This window comes from Xiphias gladius, chromosome 4, assembly GCF_016859285.1.
Source record: "Xiphias gladius isolate SHS-SW01 ecotype Sanya breed wild chromosome 4, ASM1685928v1, whole genome shotgun sequence".
NCBI classification, from domain to species: Eukaryota; Metazoa; Chordata; class Actinopteri; order Istiophoriformes; family Xiphiidae; genus Xiphias; species Xiphias gladius.
The window spans coordinates 20,702,029-20,715,947 of NC_053403.1; the positions used below are offsets into that span (position 1 = coordinate 20,702,029).

At 38.8% G+C, this 13,919-nt stretch overlaps 1 protein-coding gene across 1 annotated transcript in view; it reads right to left on the reverse strand.

The window, feature by feature from the left end:
• Positions 1 to 1,636: 1,636 nt before the first annotated feature.
• The window catches only part of elp3 (elongator acetyltransferase complex subunit 3), a 17,317-nt gene continuing 5,034 nt past the window's right edge, over positions 1,637 to 13,919 (reverse strand). Inside the window, exons 7-10 of the mRNA XM_040126024.1 lie at positions 13,135 to 13,296; positions 11,483 to 11,609; positions 4,544 to 4,737; positions 1,637 to 1,754 (exon numbers count right to left, since the gene is read on the reverse strand). Of these exons, the coding sequence (XP_039981958.1) occupies positions 1,637 to 1,754; positions 4,544 to 4,737; positions 11,483 to 11,609; positions 13,135 to 13,296 (601 nt within the window). The remainder of the gene's footprint in view (positions 1,755 to 4,543; positions 4,738 to 11,482; positions 11,610 to 13,134; positions 13,297 to 13,919) is intronic.

The window sequence follows — 13,919 nt, forward strand, 5'->3', positions numbered from 1 at the left end:
TGGGCAGTGAGTGCGCCCTGTGTAACCTCAAAGTGGTTACACAATAGCGAAGCCTGTTAGAGGGCTATGCATGTACTCATAGAACTGAAGTTAGGTCCAGTAACAACTTCTTTTCTGATCCAAATCTTAAATAATACTATGTGCTACTCCATTTAGCGCCATCCCTAGAGACACACCAATAAAGCAATACTAGCAAACAGTAGGTGGTGCCTTGGATTTCTTCCCGCCTCCCTTTTTTTATTTGACAATTTTGCGGCATAGATGACAACACAGAGGAGTTGTCTCTTTTAAGAGTTGGTCTCTAAAAATAATTTGACATAAGTAATATGGAACTGGTTTGGATTTTCCGAAACTAACACAGCACAAACAATAGTTATTTGCAAAGATTGCAAAGATAAGGTTCGCACATTGGATGGCAACACAAAGAAACCTTTTTAAGCGCCTCAACAGAATGCACTCGAAAGAGTATGCTAACAATCACAGAATGAAGAGATCCCACATGAGTGCATCAGCTACGACCATGCAGCTAGAGGCTACAATGTCAGAACAAACAACTCATCTTATGTTACAAAATAAGCCATGGTCACTTTTTTTTTTTAACAATGGATCAGTTTGAAATCTGTCAGGGAGTAATGGAAAAGTAGAAGCAGCCACGGTGAGCCGCTAGATGAAGAGATGCAGTTAACTGGCTGCACACCTCCACGTCCTCAGCAAATTAACAAACTTTACTGTGTCTTGCTGTTGTGTGGAAAACTTCCTGCACCGTGTGCAATATGAAATCAGATTGTGGTTGACGAAAAATGACCACCTTTTTTATGAAAAATTTGTATGTTTGGCTGCAGGATTTACCTGTTGCTCCTTTGTTGTATTTCTGACAAAGCAGCTTCTCAAGGAGTGTTTGCGGTAGTATTACACCACTCTTGCTGTTACCACCAGTACCGATGGGTGTCAAAGCAACCACGACTGAAATCTTAAGGATGACAACTTTAAAGGTTTTAATTTACCTGGATGAGATACAATTTCCTAAAAAGATGGAGCAATTAGGTAAAAAAAGCAAAAAACACTGCCTATTTATCGACACAGACAGAGAGTTGCGTAATGCTATAAGATTTATGCAAGAAAGTCAGTGGGAAACTAGATCAAAGTTTGAATAATTTGAACTCCGCAAAGCACTTGTTTTGTGGAAGTGCAGTGCAATATATCACATAAAAATCTCTGAGGTAGCTGCAAACCACTCAGTCTGTATGAACACAAAGGCTTAGCACATAAGGAAAGATATTTTTGCAAGTGAAGTAAAAACAACAAAATGTTTTACTAGTGGTTGTGGAGTAAAAGAGAGCATGGTATTTGTATGTTGGTTTTTCAGCCTGATGGTCAATAAATGCCTTGGTTTTTTTCTAAGGGAAGCTATCAGGAGGCTCTTCGCCCAGTGGGTATTTTCTGATGAAGAATTTTTTAGCCTGAGTCTGTTTTAATGGAGGTTGCTAAGGAGTCTTCTGTCTCATGTGTTTAGCTGGCAATTCTGACATTCAGCATTCGTCTGTTGGCAGCCACCACCATCTGTTTGGATCGCATCCCAGCTGGAAAAGTCTATTAGCTTCATTACTCAATATAAGCTGACACAGAGTCTTTCAGTTTAATATGAGAGGTCTTTGAGTCTCACCTCGGTGCCCATGTCCTTCATCCGGGCCAGTGCCAGCTCTCTCAGGTTGCCATGCTCCACTCCGGAGCTCACCAATGGCATGGGGATGTCCCTGGTGGGCAATATGAGAGCAGAATGCAGGAAAAAGACAGACTGTCAACAGTGTGGGTAGTAATGAATAGGGAAACAACTGAGAGTAATGGTGCAGGATTGTGCAGTAGTGGTGAGTGTCAAGGATCCAAGGCATTTTCTTAATTTGTGAAGGGGTCGTGTTCAATTAAAACAGGATGTTAAGTTTGGGGCACTAGGCTTTGACTAAATCTAAAGTTTAAATGTAAAAATCCTTCCTACCTCCTTGCTTTCCCCCAGTATGGATAAAATACATTAGTGACCAGATACATATAGATACAGTGCATTCAGAAAGTATTCAGACCCCTTATGTTGCAGCCTTATGCTAAAATCATCTAAATTTATTTTTTCCCCTCATCAATCTACACTCAATACCCCATAATAACAAAGCTAAAACAGAATTTCAGAAAAATCTAGCAAATTTATTAAAAAAAAGGAAAAACTGAAATATCACATTGATGTAAGTATTCAGATTGTTTGCTTTGACACTTGAAATTTAGCTCAGGTGCCTCCCATTTCTCTTGATCATCTTTGACATTTTTCTACACCTTGACTGGAGTCCAGCTGTGTTAAATTCAAATGATTGGACATGATTTGGAGAGGAATGCATCTGTTTGTATAAGGTCCTGCAGCTGACAATGCTTTTAAGAGCAAAAACTAAGCCATGAGGTCGAAGGAACTGCCTGCAGAGCTCAGAGACAGGATTGTGTCGAGGCACAGATCTAGGAAAGGCTACAAAAAAAATCAGTTGCATTGAAGGTTTCCAAGAGCACAATTGCCTCCATAATTTGTAAAAAGAAGTTTGGAAGAACCCGGACTCTTTACTAGAGCTGGCCGCCTGACCAAACTGAGCAGTCGGGGGGGAAGGGACTTGGTAAGAGAGGTGACCAAGAACCCGATTGTCAATCTGGCTGAGCTCCAGAGATCTTGTGTGGAGATGGAAGAAACTACCTATATGTCACTACAACACTCAACCAATCTGGGATTTATGACAGAGTGGCCAGACGGAAGTCTCTCCTCAGTAACAGACACATGAAAGCCCGCTTGAAATTTGCAAAAAAGCACCTAAATGAGTCTCAGACTGTGAGAAACAAGATTATCTAGTCTGATAAAACCAACATTGAACTGTTTGGCCTCAATTCTAAGTGTCATGTCCAGAGGAAACCAGACACTGCTCATTACTTGCCCAGTAACATCCAAACAGTGAACCATGGTTGTGGCAGTATCATGTTGTGGGGGTGTTTTTTAGTGGCAGGGACATGGAGACTGGTCAGGGTTGTGGGCAAAGTACAGAGATATCCTTAATGAAAAACCTGGTCCAAAGCGTTCCTGACCTTAGACTGGGCCGAAGTTTCACCTTCCAACAGGGCAATGACCCTAAGCACACAGCTAAGACATACCCAAGAAGATACAAGGCTGTAATTGCTGCCAAATGTGCTTCAACTAAGTACTAGGTAAAGTGCCCGAATACCTTTGTCAATGTGACATTTCGGATTTCCTTTTTAATAAATTTGCAAAAATATCTAAGATTCTGTTTCCGTTTTGTCATCATAGGGTATTGTGTTTATATTGATGAGGGAAAAAATGATATTAAACGATATTAGCATACGGTTGCAACATAATATAACAAAAGGTGAAAAAGTGAAGGGGTCTGAATACTTTCTGAATGTACTATCTATATGGATCTTGTCACTAATGTATTTTATCTGTACTGGGGGAAGGCAAGGAGGTACAAGGAGATATTTTTACATTTAAACTGTAGAGTTAATCAAAATCTATTGCCCCAAATTTAACATCCCATTTTAACCTGAAAACGACCCCTTCACAAATTAAGAGAAAGTATTTGATCCTAGCCACTACACAATCCTGCATCACTACTCTTAGTTTTTCCATATTCATTACTATCCAAACTGTTTACAGGTAACTGCTTTATTTATATGTGGGGGTTGAAGTGTGAACATGACATTGCCACAAAGCTTTTGCGGGAGTGTCCCAGATTAAGTCATAGATTTTTCATAGACTTTTGGAGGAATCAAGTGGACAGAACTACTGGATTTTCTCTGAAAAGAGGAAAATAACTTCTTTTGTAATAAACACTATAAAATAGGACCAAGATAAATTGATAGTGTAATAAAGTGGCTCTACGTGTAATTTACCAACTCAAAAATGTGGATTTAGTGTCAAGTTAATCTTTAAAGTACATCTAGAGATTTTTGGCCTTTAGAGGGCAGAAAGAGAACAAATTCACACTAACCACAGTCCTGATATTTTACCAATTTAATTCATCTGGCTGTTGGTTAACTGACTACTGACACAGAGCCACATTAGCATCCTATCAGGGGTCGTATGTCTGGGCATCTACGAATGCAAATTCTAAAAATTTATTTTCTGTTAAGCTGTGGTTTGGTTTCCTCCAACTCCTGTGGAAAACATCTGCCATTAGAGCTGCTAAATGTCCCACTTCTTTTACTTACTTTATTCTGCCTTTTCTATGATGGGTAGGTTGTATAAACTCTGATTGTCTGAGTGGAGACTGATGAGAACCATGAAAGTCAACCCTACAGTTTATGTACAGCCAGGGTACCAAAACTATAGGCAGCTAGAAGTCACAGAGTTTGGTCTAAATTCTCAGTCCACTTAGCTGTAAAGCAACCAATGGCCATTACAAAGAGAGAGTTGTATCAATGTTTATATCAACAATATTGCCTAATGGAGCATTAAACTACAGTCACCTGTGTATATCCAACTCCTTAGGCCCATTTATTCTCCTACCTCTGTACCCGGTAGACTCGTGTCCAGGGTGGCACCAGTGCCAGAATTCGGGCCACAAGGTCCACCAGGGCACTGGGTGTGTAGCTCTTGTACCTGCCAGTCTTCCACAGCTCATACAGCCCCGTGCCTCGGATCACCAGGGTTGGGTACAGTTTCAAACCATCTGGCCTGAAAGCTGGATTCTCAAAAAACTCCTGCAAGAATCACACATATCCATGTTGCACATTAGGGAGCTATATGTATGTTCTCTCTGCCACCAAACACGGTTTCTTGTCGGGAGCGGATTGTGGTGATGGTTGCTTACCAAGAGCTTCAGCCGTGATTGCGTTTAAGAGGTTATAATTCACACGCTGAGCAGTGCTAGCTCTTACAGGCAGCCTGGATGCTACAGTGAATCGCTATTGGAAAGTAACGAGACTGGCTGGTATGGCCGAGGTTAGCTGGTTAGCATGCTAACTTCAGTAGAAGAAAAGAAGTGGCAGAAATAGAAGAAAAACAAGAGTTAACATTGGCATTGCTTTGCACCAGTTCTTGGTGAGTAAAGGAATGAAGTTTGATGCTGAACTTACAACGTTTCTTCTAGACTGGTAAGTTAACAGCTGTTAATGCTAACATTGGCTATGTAGCAATAGCAAAACTTACATATAGCTCATTTAAAGCATATATCAGGCAATGAAAATGTCAATGCTGAAAAATACTGAACAGTTCTTCAACTCGCAAAGTCAAAGCCACTACAGTTTTTTTCTCATTAGTTTTCTGAAATTGAATTTCTGACACAATCCGAAGTGAATTTAAGGCAGTCAAGTATTTCAACATGAAACAACAGTATCTCTTTTACCACAAATCATTGTTTTGTCATATCTCTGCACTATGTAATAAACTTTATGGACTAAAATTGATTGTACACTCTCATATTTGCAGTGTTGAATTTGAGAATCATGCTAAAAGATGGATATCTGTTATATATGGAGCTTCTTTAAAGTGAGAAAGAGGGAAAAACCATGAAGAGAAAGCAAATAAAAATGGTTCTGAACATATGCCTGAATGCCTGTTTCATTTCACTCCTACGGCATTTTCTACACGACCAGATAACACCAAAGAACTGTGTCTGAACATTCAATAAAAAACAAAACAAGACATCCACTGAGCTTGTATAAGGCAGATACCAAACAGCACAGCAGAGGATAGTACCGCAGAGCTCAGTTATTAAACTAAAGGAAACAAATGTTGCTGTATGGTTCAGTGCAGTAAGGGGAATCACTTTGATTTCTAGTTATTCTCTTCCACTCTGCACTGACTACCATGATCAGAACCATGAAGATCTGGAATTATGGCACATTCTCCAAAACAGGTGGCATTATCAGTATCTCATAATCTCTCTCTCGTCACAGCTTATATTCACATGTGGACATGTCCTACATGGCCCTGCAGTTAAAAATAAAGGAAGGGAGGAGCGACCCAATCTGAAAAATAACAATACTTTAATACTGCTTCAATACCAAAAAAGGAGTCTAGAGACCATTTAAGGGATTTAGCATCTGCTACCATTTTTAATTGCGTATCACAGCTCCTGTTTGTCGGTGAAGAGGAACCCTGTTAAGAATGCCTCTCCCGGGGCAGTGGGCATCTGTGCACACGAGATAAGTAAGAGATGATCTTGGGCCGGGTGGAAGTTGTAATCGAATTTCATTATCAGGAGAGCCATGATGCAAGGAGGATGCAAAGTTCCTGCTCCCTCTGCCTAATACGGCTACTAAACTGGTCTATGATCCCGGCTGACATAAGGAACTCAGTGGGATGAGATAAGGACAAAAACATACAATCAATAGACAAAGATTGCAAAGGACAAATGTTTGAATTTGAGTGATTAATGCAGAGGAAAAAAAATTAAGAGATCCCTACTTCCTTAAGCTGGCAACCACTACTGAAGAGCTTTGTACTGAGAAGGCCTGAATGACATTATTATTACCAATTTAGATGGAGGTTCTTTTAGATTCAAGTTAACATCCCTCCACTGAAATCTTAGCTATTTGCATCGTATTTGCAGCATAAGTTATCTCACGGCACTTTTCATGTAGAGCAGGTCTAGACAGTACTATTTATTACATTATTTACAGATATTATTTACAGAGACCCAACATTCCCCCATGAGCAAGCATAATTTGCTTCCCATTCTCATAAAATCAGACATGGCAAGCAAACATAGATGTCAAAATCTATGATCTGGAACTTTCATTCATGCCATTCATTCATTTTTTCTGTAATTAATCCTTTTTCAGGGTTACGAGGCAGCTGGAGCCTTAGTGTAGGATAGAATGCATGATTATGGCTAAAATTAACATTACAAATATTTCACTCAATATTGAGATAACAAATATTCATCCATATTCTTCGATCATGCAACAAAATTGTTTTATTTCCTTCAAAACGACTACAATCCATATTTGTGTAATAATAATGTATCAAATTAAATGTGAAAACAATGTGACAATATGAAAGGGGTTGCTTGTAATGATGAACCAACAGAATTATCATCTGAACAGAGCTTTATAGCGATTTCCGGCTCATTGTTTACCTGTCCGGTCCAACTTAATTGTTCTGGTTCCCTCTCATCACTCTCACATTGCCGTTTTGGGCCCTAGCAGACAGCTGTTTTCAGCAAAAAAGCTCTAGAGACCCACTGTACACTCTTTGTTCAGCACCAAATGACAAACAGAAAGAGTTTGCATTGAGCTGGTGCACATAGTGTAGCATTTAGCAGCTAAAGAGCCAGATCCCCTACATGCAATTCTTTATTCAAAAAATATTTGCAAAAATATAAAAAAAACAAAAAATTAATCTGGCATTGCTTACATCCATGTTTGTTAGCTTGCAATCTTCTTTTTCACAGCCTTCGCAGAAACATTACTATGCTTCTTTTTGCAATACCACCACCAACTGTAGATCACTGGAATATAAGTATTTGGACAGTGACACAAAATTCTTAATTTTGCCCCTTTACACTGCAGGATTTAAAACAAAGCCATCAAGATGTGATTGAAATATAGACTTTCAGCTTTAATTCAAGGGGTTTAACAAAAATATTGTATTAACCGTTTAGAAATTAAAGCCATCTTTATACATAGCCCCTCGTTTTCAGAGGCTCACAAGTAATTGGACAATTGATTGACAATCAGTTTCATGGTCAGGTGTGGCCTGTTCCCTCGTTAACTCATGAAAAATTAAGCAGATAAAAAGTCTGGAGTTGATTCCAAGTGTTGAATTTGCATTTTGTAGCTTTTCATGGGAATTCTCAATGTGCCGTCAAAGAGCTGTTGATGCAAATGAAGGAGGCCATCATTAGGCTGAAAAAACAATACAAACCTTTCAGAAAGATAGCAGAAACTTTAGGAGGGGCCAAATCAACAATTTGGTACATTATTAAAAACAACGAATGCACTGTCGAGTTCAGCAACACCAAAAGGCCTGGAAGACCACAGAAGACAACTAAAGTGGATGATTAATGAATTCGTTCCTTGGTGAAAGAAAAACCCTTCACAACTTCTTGCCAGGTCAAGAACACTCTTGAAGAGGTAGGCATGTCCTTGTCAAAGTCTACAATCAAGAAACGCCTTAATGAATTTAAATACAGAGGGTTTACCACCAGGTGCAAACCACTACTAACACTCAGAAACAGAAATGCCAGATTAGACTTTGCCAGAAAACATCTAAAAAGCCTGCCCAGTTCTGGAACAAGATTCTTTGGACAGATGAAACCAAGATTAACTTGTACCAGAATAATGGGAAGAGAAGAGTATGAAGAAGGAAAGAAACGGCTTATGATCCAAAGCATACCACATCATCAGTCAAACATGGTGGAAGCAGTGTTATGGCATGGGCATGTATGGCTTTCAGTGGAACTGGGTCACTGGTGTTTATTGATGATGTGACAACTGATAGAAGTGGCAGGATGAATTCTGATGGGCTATTGTATCTGCTCAGATTCAACCAAATGCTGCCAAACTGATAGGACAGTGCTTCACAGTACAGATGTATAATGACCCAAAACATATTGCGAAAGCAACCCAAGAGCTTCTCAAGGCAAAGAAATGGAATATTCTTTAATGAGCAAGTCAGTCACCTGACCTCAGCCCCAACATAACATGCTTTTCACTTACTGAAGACAAAACTGAAGGCAGGAAGACCAAAAAATAAGCAGCAACTGAAGGAAGCTGCAGTAAAGGTCTGGCAAAGCATCTCAAGGGAGGAAACTCAGCATTTGGTGATGTCCATGGGTTCCACACTTAAGGCAGTCATTGACTGCAAATGATTTTTATCCAACTATCAGACAGATTGCAGAAACGTTAGGAGTGGCCAAATCAACAATTTGGTACATTCTTAAAAAGAAGGAATGCATCGGCGAGTTCAGCAACACGAAAAGGCCTGGAAGACCACAGGAGACAACTAAAATGGATGACTGCAGAATTCTTTCTTTGGTGAAGAAAAACCCTTCACAACTTCTAGCCAGGTAAAGAACACTCTTGAGGAGGTAGGTGTATCCTTGTCAAAGTCTACAATCAAAAAATGCCTTCATGAATATAAATACAGAAGGTTTACCACAAGGTTTACCAACCGATGTTGAGATACATTTTGTCACAACGGTGCTTCAAATACTCACCAGCACCAATTAGTAATAAATATTCTTTTCCTTCATTGTATTTTTAAATCACTTGATTTCTGTTTTATCACTGTAAAAATAAACCAAACGAGCTGAAATTGCGCACAGCCTCAAACAGAGTCTTAATTTACATCCTACAGTCAGGAATGTTGGGAAGTAGTACTGTCTGATTCTGCACATTCACATTTAGAGCTGTAAAGTGAGCCTGCTGCTGAGAGACATCTGACAGGATTTTCTATTGAGTCACATCACAGTTGGGACTGTGAGTTGACTGTCACAGCTTTTCCATTTCTATTTTAAGATGCCACATGTAGGATTTACTTGTTACATACCACTGCGAGATAAGTAGTAGTGACGCACACTGATGCTAAGCAAATGAGGAAGACATGATTACTAATCTCACAATAAACAATAAACGGTTAGCTTGACGCATAACTTTACTATTATTATTTTCAGTTGGGAGTTTTTACTCATTTTGTTTCTCATGTATTACTATTTGCTACTTTGTCAACCTGAAGATCAGAAACTATCCTGTAAGTAATATCTAAGTAATGTAACTGTTGTCATAAAAGTGGGCTACAAGCTCCAGTGCAACTCTCTGCAGTGGACATGTATTTCCCTTTTATGCTAAAAAAAATGCACATTTGCATGCCAACCTTGAGCAGAATACAATTATGTATACAATTAGACTACACAGTGATTTACAGCTGTCTCCAATCCAACTAGTCTCTTTCATCAGCTCAAAACCAAACATGTTTGTGAGTATGAGGATGTTTAAGAATGCAATATGAAGGGCGTCCTGATGATCATACCATTTTCGCAATTTGATTCCTGCCATAGACTTTTGTTCCATGTCACGGTGCACAAGCCTCATTTTCACTTCCATAGCTAGCCATAAATGGATGAGACACCCCCAATCAAGCACAATTTTGCCATTTTTCACCATAACAGTGAGGTTCTCCAACAATGCCACAGCAACTGTCATTATGCATTATGCATGGTTAAAGCTATTTAAAGTGTCCGTATCATTAATCATCACGTATACCTGTAAACCGTCATTGGCAGTAATATCTCAATCATCACTATTAAAGGCCAGAGATAATTAATGATTTAGTTTAGCAGATATCAAAACAGACTCTACAAAGTGCAATAAAGGACATAATGAAAACACAGGGAATTGAAATGGAGCTTCCAATGTAAATAAAACGAATGACACATTTAATCACACAACTGTACTTTTATAAATATGCCTTTTAATGCCATTTTACAAATTTCTAAAACCAAAATAATTTTTCATAATTAGATTATTTTTTTGATTTCATTTTATTTCTCCACTTTATCCTGTCATGCTTGAATTGCTCTAGAAAACCATGTACATGTTTGTCTGAAATAAGTAACAAGTTTATGTGTAGGTAATAAATAATTACCATCACAGAGTCTTGCACTGCATTAAAAAAAACATTTAAACATTTAATTGACATTATGAGGAAAAAAATTATGTATTCTGATGTTGCTAGTATATATATATATATAAATATTTAAATTATACTGTAATATAAATTTTATGCCTTTCCACCCAGGAACAAAATTACTCTGGAACTCTGGTCAGTATTACAATGTTATGTATGTCCTTGCTATGTAGAACATGTATAATATAATATATATACATAATTTAGGTAACAGTTAATTATGCTATTCTGGTGGTCAAATACGGTATACATTAATAGTATTTTCTTAGGACTACCATGTACTTTTTTCAACAATTAAATCAAGATATAAAATTTATTTGGAATTGGTGTACCACCCTAACCAACTATTATGACTTTTATTGCAATAACTTTATTACCACTGAAGCGAACATCGTTTTAAAGTTTTGTGCCTTATAAATGGAAGGCACAAAAAACAAACTAGAGCTACCGCCTCGTGGCTGTATGCCTCTGCCAACAGGTCAAGTTGCATTTTACATCCATGTTTTCTATTCTAACTCTAATCAGTTCATCCTTGAGTCCAAGTGAACGTTTGTGCCAAAATTTGAAGCAATTCCCTCAAGGTGGTCCTGAAAAACTGCGTTCACGAGAATGGGAGGGACGAATGGATGGACAGACAACTCGAAAACATAATGCCTCAGGCCACGGCTGTCGCCAGCAGTTAGGCATTAAAACTTCCTAAACCTTGTTTACTATGGAAATGGATTTCAACATTCAGTCAGAGGTGTAGTTCTGTTAAAGTATTCTTGTGTTAAAAAGTGTTAAAAATAACAACAAAATAATGTCATTGCTTACAATAAACTGCTCTACATCCCTCTCCATGCCAACGTTGGGCAGGTCTGGCATCATGTGGGCGACAACCTTGAAGCCGGCGTCCTTTGCCAGTTGGAACGATTCACACACGGCTCGCACTGTGTGGCCTCTGGAAAAAACAAATGTGTACAAAAATAATCAAAAAAAGCCTGTAGGTAAACCATCACACACCATTAACCCAGCTGCTATCACATTATGTCTGCTATCTTATCTACACTGATCAGCCACAACATTAAAACCAGTTATCAGTTTATACACACACAAACAGTAGTGTTTATGTGAATAATAAGTTCATGACAAATTACGCAGATAAAAAGTCTGGAGTTGATTCCAAGTGTTGAATTTGCATATGGTAGCTGTTCAGAGGAACTCTTAATATGCGGTCATAAGAAGTGTCGATCCAAATGATGGAGGCCATCATTAGGCTGAAAAAACTGTACACACCTATCAGACAGATAGCAGAAACTTTAGGAGGGGCCAAATCAACAATTTGGCACTGGCATGCACTGGCATTCCTTTTTAAAGAAGGAATTCCAGTGCATTCCTTCTTTTTAAAGAAGGGATGCACTGGCGAGTTCAGCAACACCTGAAGGCCACGGAAAACAACTAAAGTGGATGATCGCAGAATTCTTTCCTTTGTGAAGAAAACCCCCCTCAAAACATCTATCCAAATCATGAACTCTCTAAAGGAGGTAGTAGTATCCTTGTCAAAGTCTACAATCAAGAGACACCTTCATGAATGTAAATACCACAAAATGCAAACTACTGTTAACATTCAAGAACAGAAAGGCCAGATTTGCCAGAAACCCTCTAAAAAAGCCTGGCCAGTTCTGGAAAAACATTCTTTGGACAGATGGAACCAAGATTAACTTGTACCAGATTAATGGGAAGAGAAAAGTATGGAGACGAAAAGGAACGGCTCATGATCCAAAGCATACCACATCATCTGTCAAACATGGTGGAGGCAGTGTTATGGCACTCGCATGTAAGGGTGCCAATGGAACTGGGACACTGGTGTTTATTGATGAGGTGACAGACTCAACTGACAGAAGTTGCAGGATGAACTCTGAAGTGTATAGGGCTTTACTGTCTGCTCAGATAACCAAATGCTGCAAAAATGATAGGACGGTGCTTCACAGTACAGATGGATTATGACCCAAAACATACTGCGAAAGCAACCCAAGAGTTTGTCAGGGCACAGAAATGGAATATTCTTCAATTTGCGGCAAACAAGCAGCAACTGAAGGCGGTTGCAGTAAAGGTCTGGCAAAGCATCTCAAGGGAGGAAACTCAGCATTTGTTGATGTCCATAGATTACAGACTTAAGGCAGTCATTGACTGCAAAGGATCTTCATCCAAGTATTAAAAACAATCCTTATATTTGTAATTGTGTTAGTTTGTCCAATTAGTTTTAAGCCTCTGAAAATGAGGGATTATGTATAAAAAAAATGACTGTAATTACTTAACGGTTAATGGGATATTTTTGTTAAACCCCTTGAATTAAAGCTGAGTCTACAGTTAAAGTAGTCTAAAGTCTAAACATCTTGATGGCCATTCAGCCATAATTTACTGGTTTAAATGTTGTGGCTGATCAATGTACATCTGTCCATTCATTCCCTCCCTTACCTACTAACCTGTTGGTGTCGCGGGCCACATCCTCATATACACTTTGGACTCCTATTTCCAGGCGGGTGCAGCCATATCCCAACATGTCACTGAGGTGACGCTTCAGGCAGTAGTCAGGCCGTGTCTCTATAGTGATCCCCACACACTTGGTGTTACTGTGTTCAGAGTACCTGCAGGAGGAAACCGTCTCAGTCATTCCTGTTCAGAATATTTCTGTTCATCATATGTTACTATCTTATATCTGATAATACTATTCTTGCTTAATACAATAAGCTTGTTTTTTTTTTTTTATATTTGACTATTGAGTCTCACTGAGTGTGTAGAAGGGCTCAATATGCTGAGATCATTTAGTAACATCAATCGAAATGTCGCAAGTTTGCATGCCTCACTCTCCACACAGTTCAGAGAGATAACACTTTTTAAGGACACACTGATGCAATAAACAAAACATGGGTTGAGAGTTATGGCTCATGATCAAAATTCTTTATAATAACACGGGATCAAATGACTGTGTGTAATGTAAAATATTTTTACATTTGTGTTTATAGGGCCCCGTTGGTGGTCCGGCCAAAAAACTAATGTACAACAACAGCAGACAAAGTTAGAAACTAAAAGGTGAACACAAAATTTTAATTCTGATTTTGATCCAGATACTTCCCTCAAATTTGGTGGGGACCAATTCCTGTAAATTGACAACTGTTCACTAAATATTAGCCATACCAACTTGGTGACGATACAATGTAATACAATTTGGAGTGGACATCAAGGTTACGTCACTGCAATTGGGTGTGCA